The sequence below is a fragment of the Corvus hawaiiensis genome, chromosome 2 (genome assembly GCF_020740725.1).
Source record: "Corvus hawaiiensis isolate bCorHaw1 chromosome 2, bCorHaw1.pri.cur, whole genome shotgun sequence".
NCBI classification, from domain to species: domain Eukaryota; kingdom Metazoa; phylum Chordata; class Aves; order Passeriformes; family Corvidae; genus Corvus; species Corvus hawaiiensis.
The window spans coordinates 98,714,422-98,739,123 of NC_063214.1; the positions used below are offsets into that span (position 1 = coordinate 98,714,422).

Genomic DNA, 24,702 nt, shown 5'->3' on the forward strand with positions numbered 1-24,702 from the left:
TCGACTTTTACTATCGCTGCCCTCCCCGCACCACTCTGCGCGCTTCGTAACGCGCCGCGACCGCCCTCATCGGGGGGCGAGAGCTTGGCATAACCGCCCCGCAGCCGCCTCCTGGGCCCCTCCGCTCCCCCTTCCTTCCCCCGCTCCCGCCTCACACAGGAAAATGCGGGCTGGACAGACCGCCGCCCCTCCTGGCACCCACCCCGGCCGGGGCCCCTCTGTCGCCCCCCGCCCTTCACCTCCCTCCGGTGGAGCGGAGAGAAAGGCGCTCATTGATCCCCGGGCGCGGCCCGCCTGGTGACGAGCGCGCGGGTCCCCTGTAAACAAGCGCGACACTTCGCGCCCCCCCGCCCCCGTGGCTCCCCGCCCCGCGGAGCCCCCGCACGCCCGGTGAAGGAGCGGGAGCGGCCGCGGCGGGGGGAGCAGGGAAGCGGGGTGCCCTGAGGAGACGGGGGGCCGCTCTGACCCTGCCGCCGCTCGTTCCGTAATCGCCACGCCGCGATCCCCCAACGGGGCCGGGATCGTTTCCAGAGGAAATGCGGACGCTGCCCTTATTCACCACTAAGGCGAAGCGCGCGGATAAATTAGTGCTGTTCCATTAACACGGACTACGAGCGGCAGCCTCTGTCCCCCGGCCCTCCCTGGGTGGCATTTCCCCGCCGCACGGGGCGGGCGCAGCGCGGCCCCGCGGGGAGCGGGCGCTGCGGGCGGGGGCGGCCGCGCCGCGTGGGCGCTGTGACACACCGGGCGGAGGAGCGCGCGCGGAGCCGCCGCGCGTGTGCGGGCAGGGCTGACGCACACGCGCGTGTGTGCGGGGGCGCGCGGGGGGCGCCCGGCGCTCACGCACGCCCGGAAGCTCCGCCCGGCGGGTCCGCAGCACCTGATATGGCCTCGGCGAGCTCCGCCGGCGCCCCGCCGTGTCCCGAGGGATGACGAGGGGCAGCACCGGGGCTCGCCGGACGTGTCGGGTCTTCCCGCCGGGCCCGCGTCCCCAGCACGTTCCGCGCTGTGTGCGCGGAGGGCAGGGGGGGGGCTCCGCGGCGCCCGAGGGGGGCCGGAGGCTGTGGGCGGGAACGCGGAGGGGCGGGAAAGGGGTGGGGGGGGGGAGGCTCCCGCTGTCCAACGGCGTCGCACCGCCTCGCTGCGGAGAGCCCGCCCCGCAGCCCCATTGAGGGCCGCAGCCGTCCTTCGCGCGGCCCGGCGGCCAATGCGGGGCGGTGCCGGCGGCGGCGGCGCCCCGCCCCGTCTCGGTGTGTGAGCGCCTCGGTGAGGCGGCGGTCACGTGTTGTTTTGCTCTTTAGTTGGGGCACTCGGTGCGCGATGTGTTACTTACGGCGAAACTCCCGTCGGCGCCGGCAGCACCAGCGGCAGCAGCAGCGGCGGCGGTCGGGGAGCCTTAGCGGCGTCGCCGGTGCTCGAGCCGGGGAGGACGCCGGGCGGCCGCCGGCAGCACCCGCTGCCTAGAGGTGACAGCGGAGGATCCCGCTGCGGCTCTGGGCACCGCGCTCTTCTACGAAGGAATAACTTTATTTTATCTGCTTCCCTCCATCCTTCCCTTTTTTTTTTTTCCCCCCCCCTTTTTTTTTTTTTCGCCCGCGGCGCTCGGGCTCCGGATCCGGTCAGTGTCGGCGACAGCAGCGAGAGAAGCCGGGCGGCGCTCCCGCCGCGGGGCTGGGGATGGCGAGCCCCGCCGTGCTGGGGCTGCTGCCCCCCCTGAGCTCCCCGCCCGGCCCTAACCTGAACAACAACAACAACAACAACCAGGGCGTGAGGAAGTGTGGGTACCTGCGCAAGCAGAAGCACGGCCACAAGCGCTTCTTCGTGCTGCGTGGCCCGGGCGGCGGCGGGGAGGAGGCGGGAGGCGCCCGGCTGGAGTACTACGAGAGCGAGAAGAAATGGAGGAACAAGTCCGGGGCGCCCAAGCGGGTGATCGCCCTGGACTCCTGCCTCAACATCAACAAGCGGGCGGACGCCAAGCACAAGTACCTCATTGCCCTCTACACCAAGGACGAGTACTTCGCTGTGGCGGCCGAGAACGAACAGGAGCAGGAGGGCTGGTACAGGGCTCTCACCGATCTGCTCAACGAGGGCAAGGCGGCCTGCCAGGGGTCCCCCCACCGTCACCTCGCCTCCCCCTTCTCCGCCTCCTGCGGCGCGGCCGCCGCCTCCCTGGCCGCCGCCGGCGAAGACCTTAACTACGGGCTGATCGCGCCGGCCACCGCTGCCTACCGAGAGGTCTGGCAGGTGACGCTGAAGCCCAAGGGCTTGGGGCAGAGTAAAAACCTCACCGGCGTCCACCGGCTCTGCCTCTCGGCCCGCACCATTGGGTTCGTGCGCCTCAATTGCGAGCTGCCCTCGGTCACGCTGCAGCTGATGAACATCCGCCGCTGCGGCCACTCCGACAGCTTCTTCTTCATCGAGGTGGGGCGCTCGGCCGCCACCGGCCCTGGCGAGCTCTGGATGCAAGCGGACGACTCGGTGGTGGCCCAGAACATCCACGAGACCATCCTGGAGGCCATGAAGGCGCTGAAGGAGCTGTCCGAGTTCCGGCCCCGCAGCAAGAGCCAGTCCTCCTCCTCCTCTTCGTCCGGGGGGGCTGGCGGGCCCGGCGGTAGCGGCGCCTCCGCCACCCACCCCATCACGGTGCCCGGTCGCCGGCACCACCACCTGGTCAACCTGCCTCCCAGCCAGACCGGCCTCCTCCGCCGTTCCCGCACCGACAGCCTCGCCGCCGGCGCCGCCACCAAGTGCACGCCGTGCCGGGTGAGAACGGCCAGCGAGGGCGACGGCTGCCGGGTGGGCTCTGCGGCCGGCAGCCCCATGAGCCCGGGCCCCGTGCGGACTCCCCTGAGCCGCTCGCACACGCTCAGCGGCGGCGGAGGGCGGCAGGCGGGGAAACTGCTCCCGGTGCTGGCCGGCGGCGGCGGGCTGCAGAGCAGCCGTTCCATGTCCATGCCCGCCTCCCACTCGCCCCCCTCCGCCACCAGCCCCATCAGCCTCTCCTCCAGTAGCGGCCTCGGCTCCGAGCCTGCCCACCCGCATCACCCGCAGCGCCCGTCCAGCGGCAGCGCCTCCGTGTCCGGCTCCCCCAGTGACGCCGGCTTTATGTCTTTCGACGAGTACGGCTCCAGCCCGGGCGGCGACCTCCGGCCCTTCTCCTCCTCCTCCACTGCCAGCAACCGCAGCAACACCCCCGAGTCGGTGGCCGAGACCCCCCCAGTGCGGGACCCGGGGGGCGGCACCGACCTCTACGGCTACATGACGATGGAGCGGCCCCCGAGTGGCCGCCTCTGCTACCGGCCCTGCCCCGATGCTGCCAGCGACAGGTGCCATCGGAAGCGGACCTACTCCCTAACCACGCCGTGCCGGCAGCGACCTGCCGCGCCGCAGGTTTCCTCCGCCTCCCTCGACGAGTACACGCTGATGCGCGCCACCTTCGCCGGCAGCGCCGGCCGCCTCTTCCCGTCCTGCCAAGCCGGGGCTTCCCCCAAAGTGACCTACACCCCCTACCCTGAGGACTACGGGGATATCGAGATCGGTTCTCACCGCAGCTCCGGCAGCAGCAGCACCAATCTGGGCCCGCCGGCAGTGGGGGGAGGAGGGGGAGATGATGACGGCTACATGCCCATGACCCCCGGTGTGGCCGCAGCCTTAGGGCAGGGAAGCCGGAGCAGCGATGATTACATGCCCATGAGCCCAACCAGCGTGTCTGCCCCCAAGCAGATCCTGCAGCCCCGGGCAGGGGTGGGTAGCGGGTCCCCGGGAAACGGGAGCAGCTACAAGACCAGCTCGCCTGGGGAGAGCTCCCCTGACGATAGCGGGTACATGCGGATGTGGTGCGGCTCCAAGCTGTCTGTGGAGAGCTCAGATGGAAGGCTGAGTAACGGCGACTATATCAATATGTCCCCTCGGGACCCCCAGAATGGGCCCCAAGTTCCCTCCCTCACTCCCCCAGACTTCTTTTTCGCCCCTTCAGGGCATGGGTCCAGTGAGCCCCCAAAGCCCAGCTGCTATTCATACAGCTCCTTACCCCGCTCCTACAAGAGCCAGGGCTTGGCGAAGGACAGCGACCAGTATGTCTTCATGAACTCCCCGGGGAGGATGATCCCGGAGGAGGCGGTGTGTGGAGCGGGCCAGTTGCCTGCAGGCACCTTCGTCCCCTCCAGCCACACGGTGCCTTCGCCCCTGCGGCACAGCCGGACCGAGAGCTTCCTGAGCCAGCGATGCCAGCGGGTGGCCCGGCCCAGCCGCCTCTCTTTGGAGACCTTGCGGACAATGCTGCCCAGCATGAATGAGCACCCTCTGCCGCCTGAGCCCAAGAGCCCTGGTGAATACATCAACATTGACTTTGGGGATGCTGCCATCTATTCTCCCCCCTCACTGCCTGCTGACAGCCCAGCCTCCTCCCTGGGCTCAGGCACGGGACAGAGGCGCTCCCCTCTCTCTGACTACATGAACATTGACTTTGGGTCACAGTCTCCGTCCCAGTCAGGCACGGTCTCGGTGGGCTCCTTGGAAGCTCTCTCACCAGGTTCTTCCTCCAGCACCAGCCAGCCCAATGGACGCTACTTGAAGGCAGCTGTGGGAGTGGCTTGTTCGTCCAGCCCATCAGATGGTGGTGATTACACTGAGATGACCTTTGGCATGGCCACTACCCCACCTCAACCCATCATTCAGAAACCAGAAAGTGCCTGCATCACTAGCCCCACATCTGGGGTGAAGAGGCTCACCCTCTCTGGGGTGGAGGCTTTCATTCTCTCCAGCCCTCCCCCAGACCCGAATCGGGGGGCAAAAGTAATCCGGGCAGATCCCCAGGGGCGGAGGAGGCACAGCTCAGAAACTTTCTCTTCCACCACCACTGTGACCCCAGTGTCCCCCTCCTTCGCACACAACCCCAAACGACACAACTCGGCCTCGGTGGAGAACGTGTCCCTCAGGAAAAGCGAAGGCCTGGAGGAGGAGCAGGGTAGCAGTCCCATGTGCCGGGAGACCTCGGCTGGCTTCCAGAATGGCCTCAACTACATCGCCATTGACGTGGTGGATGGGTCCCTGGCAAACTGTGACAAGTCCAGGTTGAAAGCCAGGCACCTCCTGAATGGGGGCATCAATGGAGTAGAGATGAGCGCCTATGCCAGCATAGACTTTCTGCCTCACAACCTGAAAGAAGCCAGTGCTGTGAAAGGTGAGTAACTGCGTCTGACAGTGCCTGCTGTGCGTGTGCTTTGTGTTTACCATCACAAGGTTGTATGTTGATGTGTAGAGCACTATCCCTCTTTGCTTCCTTAAAAGTCACTTTTATCCCTTTTTACACATCCTGTAATAAGCAGTCTTACTATTTATAAGGAGTAACTTGGTGGCTCTTTGTATGAGGAAAATGTTTAATTTTGGAATATTTCTTCATGTTTCAATACTACTGTGCCATTATTATGAGTATATACTTCTGGGTACCCCACTAGAAGCTGCTGTTTACACAGTTACTATGTTTGGGCTGCATTCAGAGTTTTCTTATGTAAGATTTTGGGAAGTGTTTGGAAAATGTGACCAAAATAGTTTATGTTAATGCATCTTCTAAATAATATTTAAAAATGTAAAATGATTGAGTTAAAAACAGGATTGTTTGACTGAGGACGTCAGATTACAGTAACAATCCTTGGCTCTCTAGCTGAAAAACGCTGTAATATCAAAATGAGAAGGATAAATTTAGTATCATGGTTTTGAAAAATCTCATCTCTTGCAAAAGTTTAACAGTAAATCATAGTGGGCATGGAATGTGAATTTAAAAACTGATAATTCTTTCCAGAAGTCCCTATATGTTTGAGCTGTTGTACGCTGTATCACATATTTCACTGAAGGGCCCACCGTGTGGTGGTGTGTTCCACAGTTGATGGTTTATGGATTGCAGATGTTGGGTGTCAAACTGAAGGAATCTGAAACTTAGGGTGAGAGAGAATTTAGATTTTCAGTATGTAGCTATTCCTTTTATTAGGTGCTCCTTATGCTGGGGAAAAAAAAAAAAAAAAAACGAAAGAAACAAATATCCTTCCTTCTTCCCCAAAATAGTAATCCACCTTCTCTCAGTGAGTGAGGGTTTGTACACAACTGGGGGCTGGTTGAGGAGGGCACAGAACAGCCAGTCTGTCAGGGAGGAAGTTAATGATGAGACACTGGAAGGATTGTCTTGGCTCTTGGATTTATGCAAGATATGGTAGTCAGACCCTTATGCATGTGTAGCTGTAATATGTGTTTATGGGTCTAGCTGGGTGAAATGACAAACCATGAAAAAGTAGTTGCTTGGAGGGGAATAGGTGTTGCTTCTCTATTCACGGTGCTGATAGAGGCATCGATAACAAGTGAGCAGCAACAGCTTTTAAGAGCTACTTGCAGGGGTTTTTTTTTTTCCTTGTGTTTCTTCAGTAGCTAGTTGATTTTGAAGAAGAAAATATTTTCTCTCTTGATAGGAAGTACAGGAAGATGGAAAAGATGAGAGATGCACCGTTTGCAGAGCAAGCTTTGAACCTAATTAAGACGAGAGGATTGTTGAATGCAATGTCAGAGTTTGAAAAGATGAAGGCTTATTCTGAATGACTGGAAGGGTTGAGGGCCGAGCCTTATTTGTCTCTTGCTTTTAGTTTTGGTGGGGTCGCTTTCAGGATCCTTCTGGCTTGCCCGAGCCCGGTGCGGATGCTGCAGCCCCCCTCTTTCATTGCCCGGCCTTGGGATGGCGGTCCCGGGCGCCAGCAGACGATCACGCCCCTTTGCTTTGCAAACGGATTTTTCGCAGAAACGAGGAGCTTGTCTTGAGCCACCTACAGCCCCAATTGCAAACGAAGCCCGGTGTTGGGAAAGAGCTATTTCCACAGCATTCCCCAAACTGCTGACCCTAAGGGGGGGGTGGGGGCGGGCACCGGTTACCGGGAAAACCCGGCGCGGAGCGCGGTCGCAGCAGGCGGCACGCGGGAATGAGAGCGGCGGGCGGTCAGATAAGGAGAGGGAAACGACCGCTGTCCTTCCCATCCAGTAAACAAAAGGATAATGCCGTGAACGCCACCGTATTAATGTGGTACGCGGCTTACAGCGGAGAGGCCTCAGTGCTGCTGCTGCGTGTGTTTGTCCAAGGATGGTTATAGGCTTGCCTTATTTTAATATTTAATCTGCATGTGTGTTTGTTTTTCCTCTTTCCCGTAACCTTCTAAACGCAGATCACATGGAGGAGTGGTGCGGGGAGGCTCGTTGGAATTGACACTATCTGTAGGAGGTGGGCTGTCTTCTCCAGCACCTTGCTTCCCTGAGAAGGGTGCCAGCCTGTAGGGTGCACTCAGAGGTACGGGATGCAGGGATGGATGGATGGATGGAACCAGAGTCAGGTCAAGGTAGTAAGGAAGAACCTCACACCACCAGCATCCTCAGCCAACAGTGGGTTGGGTGCCATTAATGGGGGATCAGGTTAATTGCACTTGTGGCAGCCAAACTGAGGAAGTCAAAGCATGGGGAAGGGGAAATACATCACAAAGGTCTTCATTGGTGTAAGTTTAATAAAATCATAAACTTCTGCAAATTTCCTAGACTCCCTTTTGGTTTTCATTGGGACTTCACAACCAGAGTTTGTTTATGGCAGGTCTTCTGCCAGTGCTTAAAAAGGTCACCCAGCATTTTGCTAATGTATTTGAGTTTTAAACATTGTGATTTGGGAGACTACTAAGAATTTCAGTTTTACTGAGAAACATACTCTGTTTAAATAAAACTATACTTTGCTTTATAGGCAAGATTATTTTAACAGTAGTAATTTGGGTAGATTTGAGAAAATGTAATTCTGTAAAATATACTGATTTGCACAAGAGAGAGCTTATATAATCAGCATTGTTTAGTTTGCACTTTTTTCAAACTTTGTTTTTAGCTGCATGAGAAAAGTGAGAAGTTTTCTTCAAAAACCAAGGGTGGTTTCTAGTAATTTTAAAATGATGGATAATCCACTGTTTAATATTTAGAACAGGAGACCGTGATACAGAGTATACAAACAAGCTCCTTGTAATTACCTTCTCAGTAAATTAATATTTTGATTTGTGCAAAATACATGTAAAAACCCAGTTTGAATTCTTTCTTAAGGTCTGTAGCAGTAGTTGTATTTTCATGTGGATAAATGTTTTGAGGGAAATTATTTGTATAATTTAAAGGTGGCTGGCTTTCACGTGTAGTGTGTTTCTCTGTTATCAGTAACTTGCCTCTGCTGTAGGGAGTGCTGTGCTTTTGGAGATCTCTGTCCATATTACCCTGTCATGGCAAGAGCAAGGAGTGCATCCACAACTGCTTTCAAAACAGAACAGTTAAAAGGTTGCTTGAAATTATTGCTTCATTTAGTTTTACTGTGTTCTGAAAATGTGCAACTATTTAGGAGCTGGAGAAACAATTGCCTTCATCTGATATGTAAATAAAATAATACTGTTATTGGTGGGTTAAAACTTGTTACTTGCTAATAATAAATTATGACTGCTTTTTTGCTTAAAAACATATGAACTGTGTATGGATTTCTTTATTTATGGAGATGTTTACACTCGTTTTTCTCGTATAAGTGTGAATTATTTATTCCGGGGTATTTATGAGATTACAGTCAATAATGATGTGAATTTTTATGGTGGATCTTAGTTCTGTTGAAGTAAAATGAGAGTTTTGTCTCTGTCTCAAAGGGTTAAGATTTTACCCTTTGTGTGTAATCCTAGAATTTTTAAGATTACCATTAAATTTAGTGGGTGTATAATAGGGAATTTTCCTTAATCGAAATCACCAGACTCGAGTGGGTAATCTTTAATTTTGTTTTCTTTTCCACTCACAGAGTGCTCTGTAGTTCTAATTTGTAAATGTTTCTAGTAGTTGGTCTAGTTTTCTAAAACTGAACAGATATTATGTGTAATAACGCAAAATCCTTGAGGGTTCTTTCCCTCCTGTGTCAGTTTTTTTGCCTTGATTTGTTTGAAGAAATCATCATCTGTAATGCTTCTACTTAAGATCATAATAAGGTGATTTTTGGTAATAATGATCCTCCCCCTGCACTCGCCTTGTCAATTAGTTTTTAGTTTTGTGAGGGTCTTATGGCTGCACCTAAACAATAAAAAGCCTATTTTAAGAAATCTCTTCCTCTGTCTTTCTAATGACATTTTAGATTGTTGAAGATGTAAACTTTGTTTTCTTTTTCTTTGGGATTACTTTGCACAATGAATTATATTATTAAGTTGTTTTTTGACCTCCTCTTCATATGCCAACTACCAAAAAGTTTTGGTTCTCAGAGTGACATGAGAATGTTTAATTGTCTCTGTAACAAAATTAATGCTCATTTCAAAATCACTTCTTAAAAGTGTTAAAAGAACTATGTGCTGTGTTAGAAATTTATACATCTTTTAAAGTCTTTTTTGAATAAATCCATTGTAGTAGTTTCTCTTTCTGTTCTGTAAGAATATCAAACTAACAGCAGAAAGAACTGAGCTACTTTTAATAACTTAAATAGCTTGAGCTTTTAACTTAACCTCACATTTTTAATTCTAAGTGTTTCTTTTAAACATCTCGAAATTCACTTACTGTCTTTCAGATGGCACTTTGCAGGTGACCAAACCAAAATGGTTAGATCTGAACCTAGCAGTGCCACTTGTGAAACACAAAATGTAAACTGAAATGATCTAGGATTAAATGAAGCTTTTGATATTTTAAATTATGTTGATTATATGGGTGTCAAGCTTTTTACAAGCAGATAGAATATCATGACATCTATTAAACTTTTTTTTTTGCTTTATACTTTATGTTTAGCTGTACTTCTCGTAGAAAGAATGTCATGGTTACTTTGAGTCGTTGAAGATAAATTGTTATAGACCAAGTTGAATGGTGGGTTTGTTCTAAAATGAACCAGTACAGTCATTGCTCAAGGCAGAGGAAATGCTTAGGTTGATGATTGCTTTTGATTACTTGATTTCTTTCAAGATAGCTACAGAGACTAATGTTCGTTTGTAAGTAAAAAGAATAAAGGAGTATTTGAACAGAAAGGGTATTAGGACATGTTTTATATGGTGGGGTTTGTTGGTTTTTTTGTTTGTTTTGGTTTTTTTTATAAAGGAGAGACTAACATGGGTTTCTTTACACTTGATTTACTCTTATTTTTAAATAGCGTTAATTACACTGGAGTGGTTTATAAACTGAAACACAGCAAGCAGCCACTGAAAAATTTAGCCAGTTACTGTATGTAATCTAACTTCCCTCCCTATTCTGCAGTTAAATGGCAGCATAATTACATCCAGGTATTTTCTGTCTATATCAGTTTTTCTCCAAAAGCACCATTAATGTTTCTTTTTAAAGTAATAAACATCTTAAAAAATGGTTATATCTGTGGCTTTTTTTCTTCCGAATTTGTTGAAATACAGTACACTTTTTATTCTGGTTATCCATATGTTTTTTTCTTTGTGTCTGTGTTCATTGTGTTAGTCATGATACAGCAAATTTTGTGGAAGTTTTAACATTAAGTTGACGCAGTACGTGTAATAGCAATTTAAAGTGTATATGTTGACTGATTTGATAAATTAGGATGTGTAATTATGAGAGGTTCACAACTCTCTGGGTTTTTTGTACTTTCTTCTGTGTATGCATGGAAATCAGTATTATCCCCTGAGTTTTCAGAAGATGGTGTAGTGACCTCCAAAGTTCAGATATGTTTTTTTGTGTCTGTTGTCTGGCGTATAGTTATTTTTAAAGTTTTGTGCATATGTATGTAGGGGGTCGAGTTGTAGCTTTGAAAAGCCAAGTTCAGCTCAATAGTCCCCTTGCTGCTGGTTGTTGAAAAGGCTGGCTCTCCTGCAGCTGAGTTTTCAAAGGAAAACTTGTTTGTTTGTTTTTGTTGTTGTTTGGGGTTTTTTTTTATGCTTGTGTTTGTGTCAACTGCCTTTAGCTATCCAGCATGTGTGCTTCTTGGATTAGTCAGTCTCCCAGGGCTCTGGAGAAGCACCAACAGTAAACAGAACCAGCAAAGGTGACTGGTCCCATTCTTTTAAATGCGAGTTATAAAGTAGCACGCATTCTCCCTTGCATCTCTGTCAGCTTTGGAGGAAGCCAGGATTACTGGTTTAGATTGTATTTGCAGTTTCCACGCTAATGCAGATAGAATGGATCCCTCAGCTGCAGGGTTGGTGTTTGTAGTTAACGCAAGCTTTTAAGACTTAGGTATTTCAAGCCTGATGCAAACCACAGAAAAATCAATGCGAAGATTGCTTACATCTTTACAGAGGGTCACCTAAAAGTACATTTCATGGAGTGTTAAAGTGCTAACACATGTCTAGTAACATTTGAGGCTCACTTAAAGACAGCAGGAGTTTGCAATCTCTGTGTCGCCAGTTAAACAATAATGAGTAACTTTCCTGAAGAATAGGTAAATTCCTGCTTATTTCCATGGAGTTGTGCTATTGCTTGGTAGCTCTGGTGACAAATTGGCTACTAAACTGGGACTGTTTAGGAAAGATTTTCAATCTGATGATGAGAAATCCCTTTAGAAATTGATTTAAAAGGCCAAGGACAATACTTGGAGTTCTGTTACTATTTTTGCTTTAAAAAAATATTTCAAAACATTCTCAGTGTTTTTATCAGTGATGATGACCCCAAAGTGTGTATAGCTGTATCAAAAACAGTAATTAAAAAAAATCAAGTTCTTGCTCACAGTGCGGGACAAATACACTCTGGAAAGAGGCTTGTTACAAGTGAACAGTGGGGAGATACTTTCCAGAATAAACATCTTTGATGCTAGGGTGGGTTTTTTTGTTTGTTTTCAAATCCAGAATTGCCCATCTCAGTTAAATAAAAGTTATTTCAGAGTGTGTTTTTTCTCAGTAAATCAATCACAAAAATAGTTAGGAAAAAAACAACCCAAGCCACAAACCTAAGCCCCCACCTCTGATGGTAACATCTACACTGCAGAAGAGTAATGTAATAGCTTTATTGCGTAGATTAGGAATGATTCAGTGTTTTGTTTGCATTATTTGTCAATCTCTTCAGCATCCTAGAGGAGAACACTTCCTTCCTGGCAGATGGCAGCCCCAGGGCCATGCACCTGCCATTACAAGCACTACACAGTAGTAATCCACCCCAGCATTGCTGTTGACAAGAGGCTAATGATTGGAGACTGTCTGCCTGACAGCCTAAACAAAATAGGAACATACTTGTCCTTCAGCAAGGGTCTGAGAGATCTTAGGTAGGACAGTCAGGACAGTATGCTGAAAAATTATAATGGGACTTAGTTTAGACCCCTTTGGTGGTGTTTGCAGTATGAGCCACTTGCAAGATAATGATGCTTCAAAAAGCAAACAGTGTCTCAAAGCAGGGATTTTCTGTTTCTCTGGCAGAGCCATAGCTGACGGGTATTAATAGCTCAGTGTTGATGGGAGGAAGGCTTGCGTGATTCCACTGGCTGTGCCGCTGTCCTCTGCGGCGCAGTCTGCCCTCGCTGGGAGCAGGGAGTTGGATGCACTTGTGCTGGTAAATGGGGCCCTGAGTGCTGTTAGAAAGTCAGAATGTGTCTTTAATTGTTTGAGTGGTGTGTTTGGTGTTTGCATAATGCATTCCTATTTCAGTAATTTGATTTGTAATTTTATATGTTTTTATTACGACATTGGACCACAATCTCTTACTTTGTTTTTTCGTTAATTTCTCTTATGCATATATGTGAGTTTGCTGTTCTTATTTGAAACTAGTGTGGGCGATGTTTCTAGGGGACACTACCCAAGGCAAGGGTATCTTTGAACTAGGCCAGGATGTTCTTTGCTAAATTTAAAAACTACCCAAATATTACCCAGAGTTTGTAGGGTATTAAGCAGGATTACATGACGCACGGATTAGACATTGTTGAGCAGCTTGTTTTTGTTTGATGGGGTCAGAAATGGAGGCACTGGGGCTCTAGTGTAATGCCAAAACAGCAAACTTGCTGATAATCACAAACAGCAGAAGTTTCTTAGAAAAAGTAGAGCACTTTGGAGAATTTTCCAAGCTTTCTCCAAGTGATGCTTTTGTAAATTTGTTTGATATGTGCTGTGATGTTGAATGTGAGGTATAAAACTCATTGTTCCATTGAGTTTCAGTTACTTTAAAGTAGATTAAAAACACCACTCTAAGTGCAACTTGAGCCAGAGGACTTTGATTCTCTTCAGTCAAAGACAAATCAATAAATCATTCCAGTAACAGTGGGAAAATCATGTCAATGAAATAAGATCTAAGCTGGTTTAGATTTGTCTCTTACGTTGTGTCCTCTGAGGCAGTATATTATTTTAAAAAGTGTTTAAGACAGTCATGATGTCTACCTCCTTAGATTGAGTGGCATTGTCAAGGTAATGTATGGAATTGGAATTATGAAGACCTTTTTTTATTTTGGGTTTGTTTGTTGATTTTTTTTTCCTGTTTGTGTCTTTTTGTTTGTTTGGTTTGGTTTTGCTTTGAATCTAGGCTTTTTCTCACCAGAAGTCACAATATTGATTGAATGAGACATATAACAGTCTTTTGGGGCTGGGTTAGGCTTAACTCTTAAGTAGAAGGCAGTGGTGTTGAATAGTTGATCAAGAACAAGAAAACAGTGGTGTTCTTGCTTTGGTCTGACCTCAGTGATGGAGGTAATTGAAGCTACAGAAATTTACTTGCAATAACTGGTAATGTTACCTTTCAGCATTATTTAAAAGAGTAAGAGTGGAGTTGACAAATGGATGCAAACCTCATCGGTTTTCTAGTTAATGCAAAACTTTTACATCACCAAATTGACTGCTTCAAATACTGTGGTCTCTCCCATGCTTGAATAACTGAGATGTTGTGGAGTGAATTTCTTATGTATTCTTTTTACTGGTTTGTCTGGTACTGATTTTTTTCAAAAACTCCAGTGAGTGCTTTTTAGTTTACTTCAAAAGGCAAACCAAAGTCAGGTAATGTGTCTAGCCAAAATTTTCACTTACACCTAAAAAAGACTTCTCGTGATGGAATAATGAGATCTGGAACTGAAAGGTGGAGGTAAAGTTCTGAAAGTCAGTTGCACTCAGTTGTGTTGTAACATCATTCAGTTTACATCATAAACATTTGGTAAAGTTTATAGGAGGGTGGACTTGCATCTTCTACAACATCTTTCAGTCCTGAGCAATTAGTTCTGCCAAAATTTATGATACATAACTAATAATACTGTCTCTTTAACATAACAAAAAGAAAAGTTACACTTTCATTGTAAAAATCCTGTACAGAAATGGTAAAGATTTGTCTTGTTGATTACCATGAAAGTTGTTTGTGAACTATGAAAAGTCACTTTGTATAAAATTATTTACAATTAATTAGTTTTAATCTAGCATAAAACTTCAAACATTTGTGTTTGGATTTGGAGTCAATCTTGTATAACAGTACAAGGTTACAGAATTTTCTGAATGTTGAAATTACAGAATTAGTGCTCATGACTTCAACAGTAGTTATAGAAAATTAACTTTGTGGAGGAGCATTAGGAGTATATATATATATATATATTTTTTTTTTTACCCTGATGCACAGAATACTTGAAAAAATTGGCCATAAACTTAAAACTGTTAGTACTTACTGTTTCATTATCCTAATAGTCTAGCAGTTACTCTCACAAATACCAGCGAGACTCTAACATGCTCTAGTGAGTGCTAGGATAATACTACTTTCTTATGGATATCTACAGAAAGGTGACTTCTTACACTGTTCTGTTTTAATCTTCAAATGTCAAATGAAAGTTAAGTAAAAATAAGCTTTTAACTTTAACCTTAACTGATATATTTTTAAATAAATGGTAGATTGTGTGGGCTCTAAATAAATAAATAAATTGATGATACTTGGATGTTGAATGTTAGCCAATAGGATGATTTCCAGATACAAATGCACTGATGTATTTCAGCACTGTAAGTGATTTCTAGAGTAGGTCTTCTTCCCCAACTTCTACTCCCCCCCGCCTCCCTGCCCCCCTGTTAGTGTGAATATTCAAGGAACAGTAAACTGAAAAGTTTGTAACATATGGTAACATGAGATAGTATATCTGTTATTCCAAAAAAAAAAAAAAAATCAGAACTTGATAGTAGTGAAATATTATTGATTTTTAGTAGAACATGGATTCAGCCCCCAGGAAATAAATTGATGGACATTTATTTTAGTGCATGTACACTTGACTGTGCGAGGAAGTTGAAACAACAGCTTAGATCTTGCAGCTTGAGTGAGCATAGTGGAACTGGTGTGCCTGAATGCAGAGAGCAGGACCGCGGTGTGAATGAGCTGTGTAGGATGTTTGGATGCCAGGCTGCTGTTTGATGGAGTCATTGTGAGGGGTCATTTAGAGGTCTTTGGAGTCTGAAATTATTCCTTAAGTCTTGAGCCTTCTTCATCAGTCACAAACATGGCAAACTTTGTCATACTGGTCGTGTGGATGCTATGTTGTCATGCTAAGAGAAAATGCTGCAATATTTTCTATTCCTCTCACTCCTCAGTAGATGTTTTCTATTTTCTGTGTTTTCATAGATTGGCTGTTGTCACTTTTACAGGGTGACAACGTTTCAACCATACTGTTTTAAAAAACCATACTGGGAGTAATGTCCATGATATTTTGTGTCATGTAGACTTGGGCTGGTATTCCACTTACTTTGCTAAAGTATGCTACTCTACTGTGCTGAAAAATAGTATTGATTTAGTGCAGCTTATGCTGCTTCCTTAATAAGGCATAGGAAAAAGAGAATGAAGAGTTTATAATAACACAAAAGAAAAAAATAAAAGGTGCTGGGACTTTAGAACATGTTCATAGGAAACTGAGCTCTTTTGAGAAGTGATGCATAGGAGACAACTTTTAACTCTCCACCCCTAGTGGAATGAAGTGTGTGCATTCTGTCTTTGGTCAGGTGTCTTAACCCCTTTATCAGGCACTCATTTTTTGCCTGTCTTCTTGAGGGATTTTCCAATTTGTTTTCTATGGGTTACCTGAGCAGCTGACACTTCATTCTGTTCTGAAGACAAAGTTCTATTAAGTTCTATTAAGAAACAGTGGACAAAGAAGTCTTTTATTGAATCTATATGTTAAATTTCTTTGCAGTCTTTTATTTTTTCTACCATGTAAACCCATTGTTTTATTGGGCTGTGAAGTGGCTTTATCTTATTCATTAGTATAGCTGTGTTTTTCTGTGTGTGTGTACCTGAGTAAGATCTTGATTTTGAGTCTGTATTAAAACATTTTACTCTGTCTCAAAATATATTACCTCATTATTTGCATCAGATGCACGTTATTTTCTTACTCCAGGTAAGAATTAGCCTTGTTTGTATTTGATACAGAAATGATGTTGTCTCATCAGTTAAGAAAAGCACTATGCTAAAAATAATTATATTTGGTAATTGTAAATTAATTCAGGAGCAGGAGGAACTTCTGTAAATTCTGTGATTTAGTTTAGGAAAAACGTTGAGAATAAGTGGTACAGGATATAGTGTACAGTGGTTATGACTATAATGGTTGGAATGAACAGCCTTACCATCTGTCTTTTAAGTTTGGAATTCTGTTTCTTCACTGAATCATGTGCTACTGGAGGTTTTTTCCTAGTAGGTGTATTTTTCTTGGTGTATATGGTGACAGTATTCTTTAACTTCTCTGTTTCTGGAATGTGGTAACTTTTAATTTGACAAAGATTTCCATGATTTTTTGTAGTAGTGATGAGATTTTAATAGGGAAGCTCAGAACCATTTCTCTTCTTTGTCATGGATTGTCTTAGGTCCTTTTTTTGGCCATTTGTAACCACATAATATCTTTCTGGAATAGTAGTGATTAATTGCTTCAAATAATTTTTCAAGGTACTTTATCTAAAAATAGCTACTGGAAATAAGGACCTCTAATACAGTCCACAGACTATTTTGTACTGTAATTTGAAAGGCTTTGATATAGAGAAACCAGTCATTTACAGCCTGTTCATGCTGGGTTTATTTTATGTGTCTTTTATGGATATGGTTAGATGATTTTGTCCAAGACTTATTCCTGCTCTATGGGAAAGTGTATCTGTGGTCTCTTATCTCAAACATAGATTGAATCTGAATTTTTTATCTTTTTTTGATGATAGTTGGAGAGGCATCAAAGTGAAAAACACTCAGAATTGCTGTACCTTTTATTAGTCCCTCAGGTTGCTTGGTTGCTTGATTTTTTCCTCCTTGTAAACAAGCTTGTGTTTGCTGTGGAAATGTTTTGGTAGGATTGTTTAGCCCAGACAGCATGGGATTATTTGCAAGATGAGGGAGGCTATTCCAGAGGAGGCAATTTCTCTGTGTTTTTCTTAATAGGCTTTGTGAAATTCAGCTGTGCTGGGGTCCTGTTTTGGTCTGATGGACATGACTATAATTAAAAGGCAGAGGCTATAGGTTAACCGCAGGATGTGAGAATCTAAAGGGACCTTCATGTATGTGTCCTGAGTGAAGCTGCTTAATGTCTTCTGTGTTGCAGATTGCAATCAAGTGTCTCCAGTATGTCCTAAGGGTCCATGTTCCTGGTTTAGATTTCTAGGTATATAGTGGGGTTTTTTTTCATCTAGCTAGTGTCCTTGCACTTTATGCAGAACTGAGAGGTTTGGTTCAGCCTGTAATCCTTGCATTTGCTCCTTAGGAGCCTACCAAAAGACTCCTCTTCAAAGAAGGATCTGTCTTCTGTAAGTGGTCATTAGAAGGATACAGGTGCCTTTTAAGTATTGAAGAGGCTGGTCAAAGCCAGACTTGGAGATTGGCACAAAACCACCTTCCTTGACCATAGAGGGAGCCTATATGCTGTGCATAAATGGAACATCTAACTTCCAGAGATCTGCAGCTTGTGAGAACAACTTTGCTGTGTAGAGTCTTATTTTAAGCAGAAGGACTTGAAATAAGACTGATATTTGTATGTGGATCAGCTAGCATAGCTAAGTATTCCTGGCTGACCTGGACTGTACTTTAGTTAGTTGATGATGCATTGTACTTGTTCAGTAAATGTGAAATTGAAAGGGATTTGTGTTCTCTCTAGCTCTGCAGCTGCTGCACTGTTGGCTGAATGAACACTGAAATAGCACTTTTCAATGTTATTTCCTGGTCAATCACAGTATGTGAAATATACAACAGTATCGGGGCCTTGGCACTTGCAAGCAAACTTGGGCTTTAAAGGTGCAGATGCCTTGGGGGAAGTGCTGGTGTTTTGCAAAGCATTTCTTCATGGCATTTCCTGTGATCTTTCTGTTCTTCTAGAACAGTGTCATAGCTTTATCAAGTCTTTGCTACTGCATTGTATCCTGCAGGAAGTCATAGTGCCTTAATATGATATCCTGGGGTGTTCATCACACCTATTTGCGATGTCCTAAGCAGCTTTTAAGAGCTGGGATGCTGGCAGTAGGAGAAAATGCGTGCAGGTCTTGATGTACTGGAAAGCCTCCCTGAAGTTTAGGGGAATTCTCTGCTAAGCATTGTGAGACTAGAGCCGAATTCTAAAGTATTCCATCTTAAGTGACAAAGATGGGCTTTAATCTGTTTTATAAAAACAGTCCTGGCAACATAATACAATTTCAGAACGATGACAGTGTCAGTTATATAGTTGTGTGGTCAGACATATTGCTATAAGTAAAATGTATTTTTAAAAAATGCTGTATTGGTACTGGTGAGCATTTTTTAGAAAATTAGGTATAATTGGTTGCTTATAAACATATTTGCTGGCAACAAATATGGGGAGCCATAAAACAAAACAAAGACACCTATGTAAGAGCACTTGGGAGAGGAGGAAAAAAACTGGTAAAACAGTACAACTCTGTTTCTGTAAATATTTACTGAGAGCTCTTATAATTACGGAAGAAAGTGCATCTTGCTCTGGAGCTAGTGATGTTGCATGTAATTCGCACTATTTTTTTGGGTCTTTTTAAAGAAATCCCTTTGAAGCTTTGAGAAAAGTGCTGTGAAAGTGCACTGTGCTCTGGCAGCACAGTATTTTTCATATCTTAACAGATTGGGGTCTTTTTGTTTGCTCGTTTGTTTTTCTTGAGGAAGGTAGCATTTTGTACTGCAGTCTCATGGCTGAAAAAACAACGAAATAAGTGCTGTTTTCTAAACTGAGATTGACTGCATGTCTCAGATATTCTTGTTCTTGAGGGTGGGTAAAACTCGGTGCTTTGCATTTACCTTTACCTTTACCTTTCTTAAAAAAACATGGTCTTAGTGTCTGCTTTGTCTTGCAGAGCAAGTCATTCTGGGCTTGCTTCACTTTCTCTGCAGTAAACTGGGGAGGATTCAAGGTGCATCCAGTGGACCTGGCAACAATCGCATTCAGTATAATCAGTGTTTCTTGCTTGAAAAAGAAAGTAAAATAAGAGTAAGAAAGAGGAGATAATTATATTCTTTCTGCTATCACAAATTGTTTTATGACCAGCTTTCAGTTTTGAAACTGGTGTTCTCAGAAGATAAATTTTAACCACCTAAATTACTTCTCTAAATAGTTCACTAAGCTTTTTGCCTCTGCTTTCCAACTGAGTATCAGTTAGCCTCTGGGAGTGATACGTAGATGGTATTTATCATGCCCATGTGACAAAAATACATCTTTTCCTTTCATATCTTAATAGACTACCAACTTCTGTATGTAATAAAATCAATATCAGCTTCAGAAAGGAATGCTAATTCATCTCTAGATTAAAATCAGAGTAAGAAGTTACAGATGGCCCTGTTTGCTTTGAAAATGCAACATAAAATATTTTAAAATTTTTTCTAGCATTTCTCAGCAAAATATTTGATGCAAGGGAGAATAGAAGAAAATTTGTCAATACTAAATCTACAAGTATCGTTCTTTGAGACATCATTTTGGTTTGAATTCTGGGACGTTTGTTTATTGAAGGAGTAGTGGGAAATGTCTGCTGGGGGATTGTGTTAGAGTGGCTGTTTTTGAAGAGACTTAGTGGGCTTCTGTAGAGTGATAAATATTAAGGTGAAGTTGTTGAAATCAACAGAGATGGGGCACCTTGCTAAATTTGTGAATCTGGCTTTTGGAAAGTATCCACTGTGCCAAGGGCTGCTGTGTGTTGCTAGTCTACAGTACCAAGGAAATTAAGAAGAGCTTCCCTCATGGTCTTTAACAAGCTGGCTTGTCCTTACAGGTAAATCATTAGAAAGTAAGTGAGTACTTTGGGTAGTATCTCCATTTGCGTGTCTTGGATTTTGTATGCAGCTGCTTTTGACCCACTGTCAGAGAGAGGAAAGTGGATTGACGGTTCAGTGCAGCGCTTTTGTGCTGTATCGCTCACTTCACTAAATGGTTTCAGGGAGGATGGGAGTGGTGATGCATTTTCATCATAGAACATGATGAATCTTCCTGACTGGGTTCATCTTTTCCCCACTTCTGTTACTGACAGATTCACATTTACAAAGGTGAGACCACAAAAGGTTTTCTAGAAACCATTGATAAAATTGGAAAATAATCTTTTAAAATCTTCATCCTACTTCTGGATGCTCAAGAGTTTTAAGTGAGAATGTGGCAACAAGAGAAAGCTGTAGGGAAAAGGTTGCCCTCCTGTGCATGCCAGGTTGTTCCTCTTACCCCTTCCCTGCTTTCTTTTTATCTCACTTCTCTCCCTGTGTATCTCTTTTGCAAAAAGATGGATTTCGCTGGACTTGTCTCCTAACCTGAAAGTCCAAAAGCTGTAGCAGCCAGTTAACATTTAGTGTGTGACCATCCAGTGTGTTTAGGTGGCAGGTGAGATGCCTAAGTGAATGTATGTCATGCCAGGGCTGTCTGTCTGCTTGGTAAGATGTCTGAAGGTCAGTTTACAAAACAGGAGGGTGGTTGACTGTGAAAGTTGAGGAGAGCCTTGTGTTGTTCTAAAACATGCTGCTCTCTGGAAGATAAATATCTTCCTCTAGGATGCTCTTATAAATGTGAAGCCTCTTTTGATACTAGGTGCCTAAGCCCATTTGGCAGTGACGGAGGCAGGGATTAGTCTTTGAAACAGAGTGCCTGGATGAAGTGTTTCTGTTCCCCTCTCCGCAATATTTATGAAGCAAGAGCACCTACCTGGCACTGACCAGTGTCCAGTACCTTTCTTGCTGAAAAAAGATCTCAGTTGTCTTTTCCCCTCACCAGTTTTTAGCATGTCTTAGCCATATATTCTTTGGTAGAGTGCTCTTGTTCTTTCTTACTGCAGCTGTTTTCACGGAATGATTAGATATCCACTGTAATGGAAGGGGAGACTGAACATGACTTCCCACAACTTACATGAGTCCTTATCCCTGTTCCTATGAATATTTAAATTTTTAATGTGAATATTTCTTCAGTTTAACCAGTTGAAAAGATTGCTTTTTGTCCCAAGTGAGAGAGGGAAAAAGCATATTTTTAAGCTCTTTGAGAACATTCTAATATTGTGTTTTCAGGCATGTGTTTTCAGCCTAGTGGCTCAGGAACAGCTCTTGAACTTTGGTATTGTCCATTGATACCCAGAATGGCAGTCAAGCTCTCAGTTGTGTATCTGAACCAGTAGTCTGAATGTACTTTGTTTGGTTTTTTGTTTTTTTTTTCCACCTCACTGTTACCTGCTGGAAATAGGACAACTAACTTTGATGACATTTCAGTTGGCAGTTGTGTGAGAATATCAAGTTCTGCTTCACAAGAGCTCTTCCTTGTCAAAACTTGTTGACCTTGTTAATGACTACTGATATAAATTAGAAGAGGCAAAAATATGCCTTTGACATCCCAGCTGAGCAAACTTCCCAGCAATTGTAAAGGTGTGTAAAAGGATATCATCTCTGTTCCTAAAATGAATACCAAGTTTATACCTCACAGAGTTTGAGATCTTTCAGAACTCTTACTTATCAGAGCACAGTATGAAATAGGGCAGAAGAATTGTTGCTTAGAAGTTGCTGGTTTTAGCCCTTGACTCTAAGGAATAGGAATGGCTGGCTGCTCATAGGATGTGTAGGTCAGAAAAGCAGAGGTACCCACAGAGTTTGGTAGAATTTAGCTGAGTGTAGCCTGGTATGTGCTTTTGGGGCAGGCATGCTAATTCAGTTGTTGTTGTGTCTCCAGAGATGGGGTTGGTAGGTAGTTCAGTGTGTTAGTCACCGATCCCTTCCACCCTCACCCTTCATCACTTGGAAGGTGAAAATGTTGTTTTGCAAAAATTCTGTCTCTTAAGAAACTTCAGCCTCACTTTTGTGTGCAAAGTGGTATTGCTGGAGTTCCCACATTGCTGGCAGACTGCATGTAGGAAAAGCTGTTCTCTCTCCCTGGTGTAGTGAACAGAGCTGTAAAATCGAGCCAGCAGCCACATTGAGGCTATGTTTGTGGTGTTGGGTCTTGAATCTACACTGGTATGGGAATAGAGTGATGGTTGTAAGGTGGGAGGCAATTTCACATGTATGATAATGGTCATCAACCAAGAACATGACTTCTTGTTCCATGATGGTTAAGTGCTGTGTGTGTGTATTGTAGAGTGGATCTTTGGCTGGCTGCCACAGACAAATCTCTCCAGTGGCAAATTTTCTAAGTATCTTCCACATCTGCTTCTGCATATTTGTTTCTGTCCGTTTTACAAACTCCCAATGGAAGGGCAAAAGAACTAAACATTTGTATTTACTAGCATTTTGTTTGTATGAAGAAAGCTGCTTGATTTTGTTTCATTTCAAGTAATGCTTTTGAGTGGTTGTACACCCAGCTTGCAAGGGAGAGGATAATTGAACATATTTCAGACAGTTCTATATTGGGGGGTTTCTGTCTAATTTATTTTATTCCTAATCATGGGATTAAATCACATCTATACAAACTTGTTTAATAGTACACAGTGGCTGTAGCTCTGAAATTAAGAGATATAATAGCAGCTGTATTAAATTAATCCTGGGAAAAATGAGCATGTCTAGTTTCTTAATTTTAAATTAGAAGTGCCTGTATTTATTATAATTGATACGGAAAATGTATTTCTGGACCAGCACTATAAATTCATTGTAATTACATTTGTAAGTTTAATCCTTTATTTTCCACATAATTACATTTTAATATTTAGTTATTAGTACTACAAAATCTATAAAAACCTTGACAAAATTATATGAAACACAAATTATATCAAATTCTGAAGTCAGCTAAGCATAGCACACATTCTCATCTGTACTTCTGCTATAGACTCAACTGCTTAAACTCTGATGCAAGACTATAGGTAAAATAAGCATTAGTCATGTAAATATATGGCATCAAATACAAATAATTTTGTTTTTTAGTACCTTTGATTAAAAGTTGATGGTCATTACAAATTTTGGGGGATTTGCCCATGATGTCAGATGAACATTTTAACCTCTTGACAGTATGCTTGGGCATACAAACCTGAAAGGTGTTTACATGGAACATCTTTTTCCAGATAATCTAGCAGTTTGTTTCCCACTTTAAAAGTTAATCTTTCCCCATGGTTATATTAATGAAGTTCGAGGTGATACCATTTCTAACCATTTGACACAAGAGTTAAAAGTACTGTGAAGCTCATTTTAATATAGATTACTGTGGATGCAAAATCCCTACTTTACTACTTTAAAGAAATTTAGTGATTTTTTTATTATTTGCCATGAAGAATCTATGTTGACCAGATGCTTGTTTTTTAAAATTCATAAAACAACAGAGACATATCTGAACAACATTATGTACTGTTTCTTAGTAGAATAACATATCAAAAGAGCCTAGTGACTTGGTGCAGCATGTTTCCAATTATGATCAACCATGACTTGTTTAAAAAATAAAAATAATGTGGCTTTTTCATTTCATGGTTTAAATTGTTTTTCTCATCAAATGTGGAAACATTTTACTTTGGATGGATATTATTCATGAGCTTTGTAAAGTTTTAGGGCGTAGTACTTCATGTTTTCCTGCAAAGTGTTGGTAAAGTGAATGTTTAAGCTCTGATTGAAACCTGTTCCTCTGACAGTGTCTGTGCTCAGCTTTTTTTGATAAGAGTGGTCCTCCTGAGTGGAGCTCGGGTTCCCTGGAAGTACTTGTGGAGAGCCGTAGCTCAGCACATGAGTTGTTCTGTTATCTTTAGCAGGGTTACCTATGATGTTAAGTACAGTATTCATTGCATTGCTTCATGAGAGTTGGAGCCAGGTCAGGATTTGGTTCCCACTGTGCACTTCCCAGTAGTGTCCTGGGTAGCAGTCAGGCTCCATCTGCATTTGGATGCTTGGCCAAGTTTGTGACCGTATGATGTGTGTGCATCCTGTGATCCCTCCAATAAGGAAGCCCTTGGAGACTGTGGTTCAGACCACCTCTGGTTGCTGTCAGTGCCCTGTCAGCAGGAGTTTATTACCATCAGACCCTGTGCTGTTCCTTCCCACCCTCAGCCTCCCTCTCTGCTCCCCTTGCTTGCAGACACAGACTGCTGTAGGCATGGGGACGGTGCTGCCAAGGCTCAAGGCTCCAACCTGTGTGGGTACCTTTGACCCATCTCCTGCGGGGACCTCAGCCAGTGCGTTGCCTGGTGCTGGAGAAAGCTGCAGGGCTGGGCGGGCAGTGTAACCTGCTGATGGAGGGTGCACTGGCCTTTTATAGGTGGCCAGCTGCCTTGCCCAGGGTCGTACATCTCCTCTCAGGTGTCTGGCATACCAAATCCTCCCTGTGAGTGGGGTTCAGTTCCTTGGGTTGTGCTGTTTAATGGCCTGGCTTGATGCCCACAGACGCATGTGTTGTTAACCTCCAGGTTCAGTTGTATCAAT

General features: G+C 44.5%; 1 protein-coding gene across 4 annotated transcripts in view; it reads left to right on the forward strand.

Annotated features, from left to right (window-relative positions):
* The first annotated feature begins 1,261 nt into the window (after positions 1-1,261).
* IRS2 (insulin receptor substrate 2) overlaps positions 1,262-24,702 on the forward strand; it is a 31,294-nt gene continuing 7,853 nt past the window's right edge. The window contains exons 1-2 of one of the 4 annotated variants that reach the window (XR_007208169.1): positions 1,262-5,182; positions 6,459-12,498. Coding sequence is in view for 1 of the 4 variants with exons in the window: in XM_048328346.1 (XP_048184303.1) it covers positions 1,678-5,182 (3,505 nt within the window). In the remaining 3 variants the exon portion in view is untranslated. The remainder of the gene's footprint in view (positions 5,183-6,458; positions 12,499-24,702) is intronic. The other 3 variants (XR_007208166.1, XR_007208168.1, XM_048328346.1) reach the window with 3 other exon arrangements.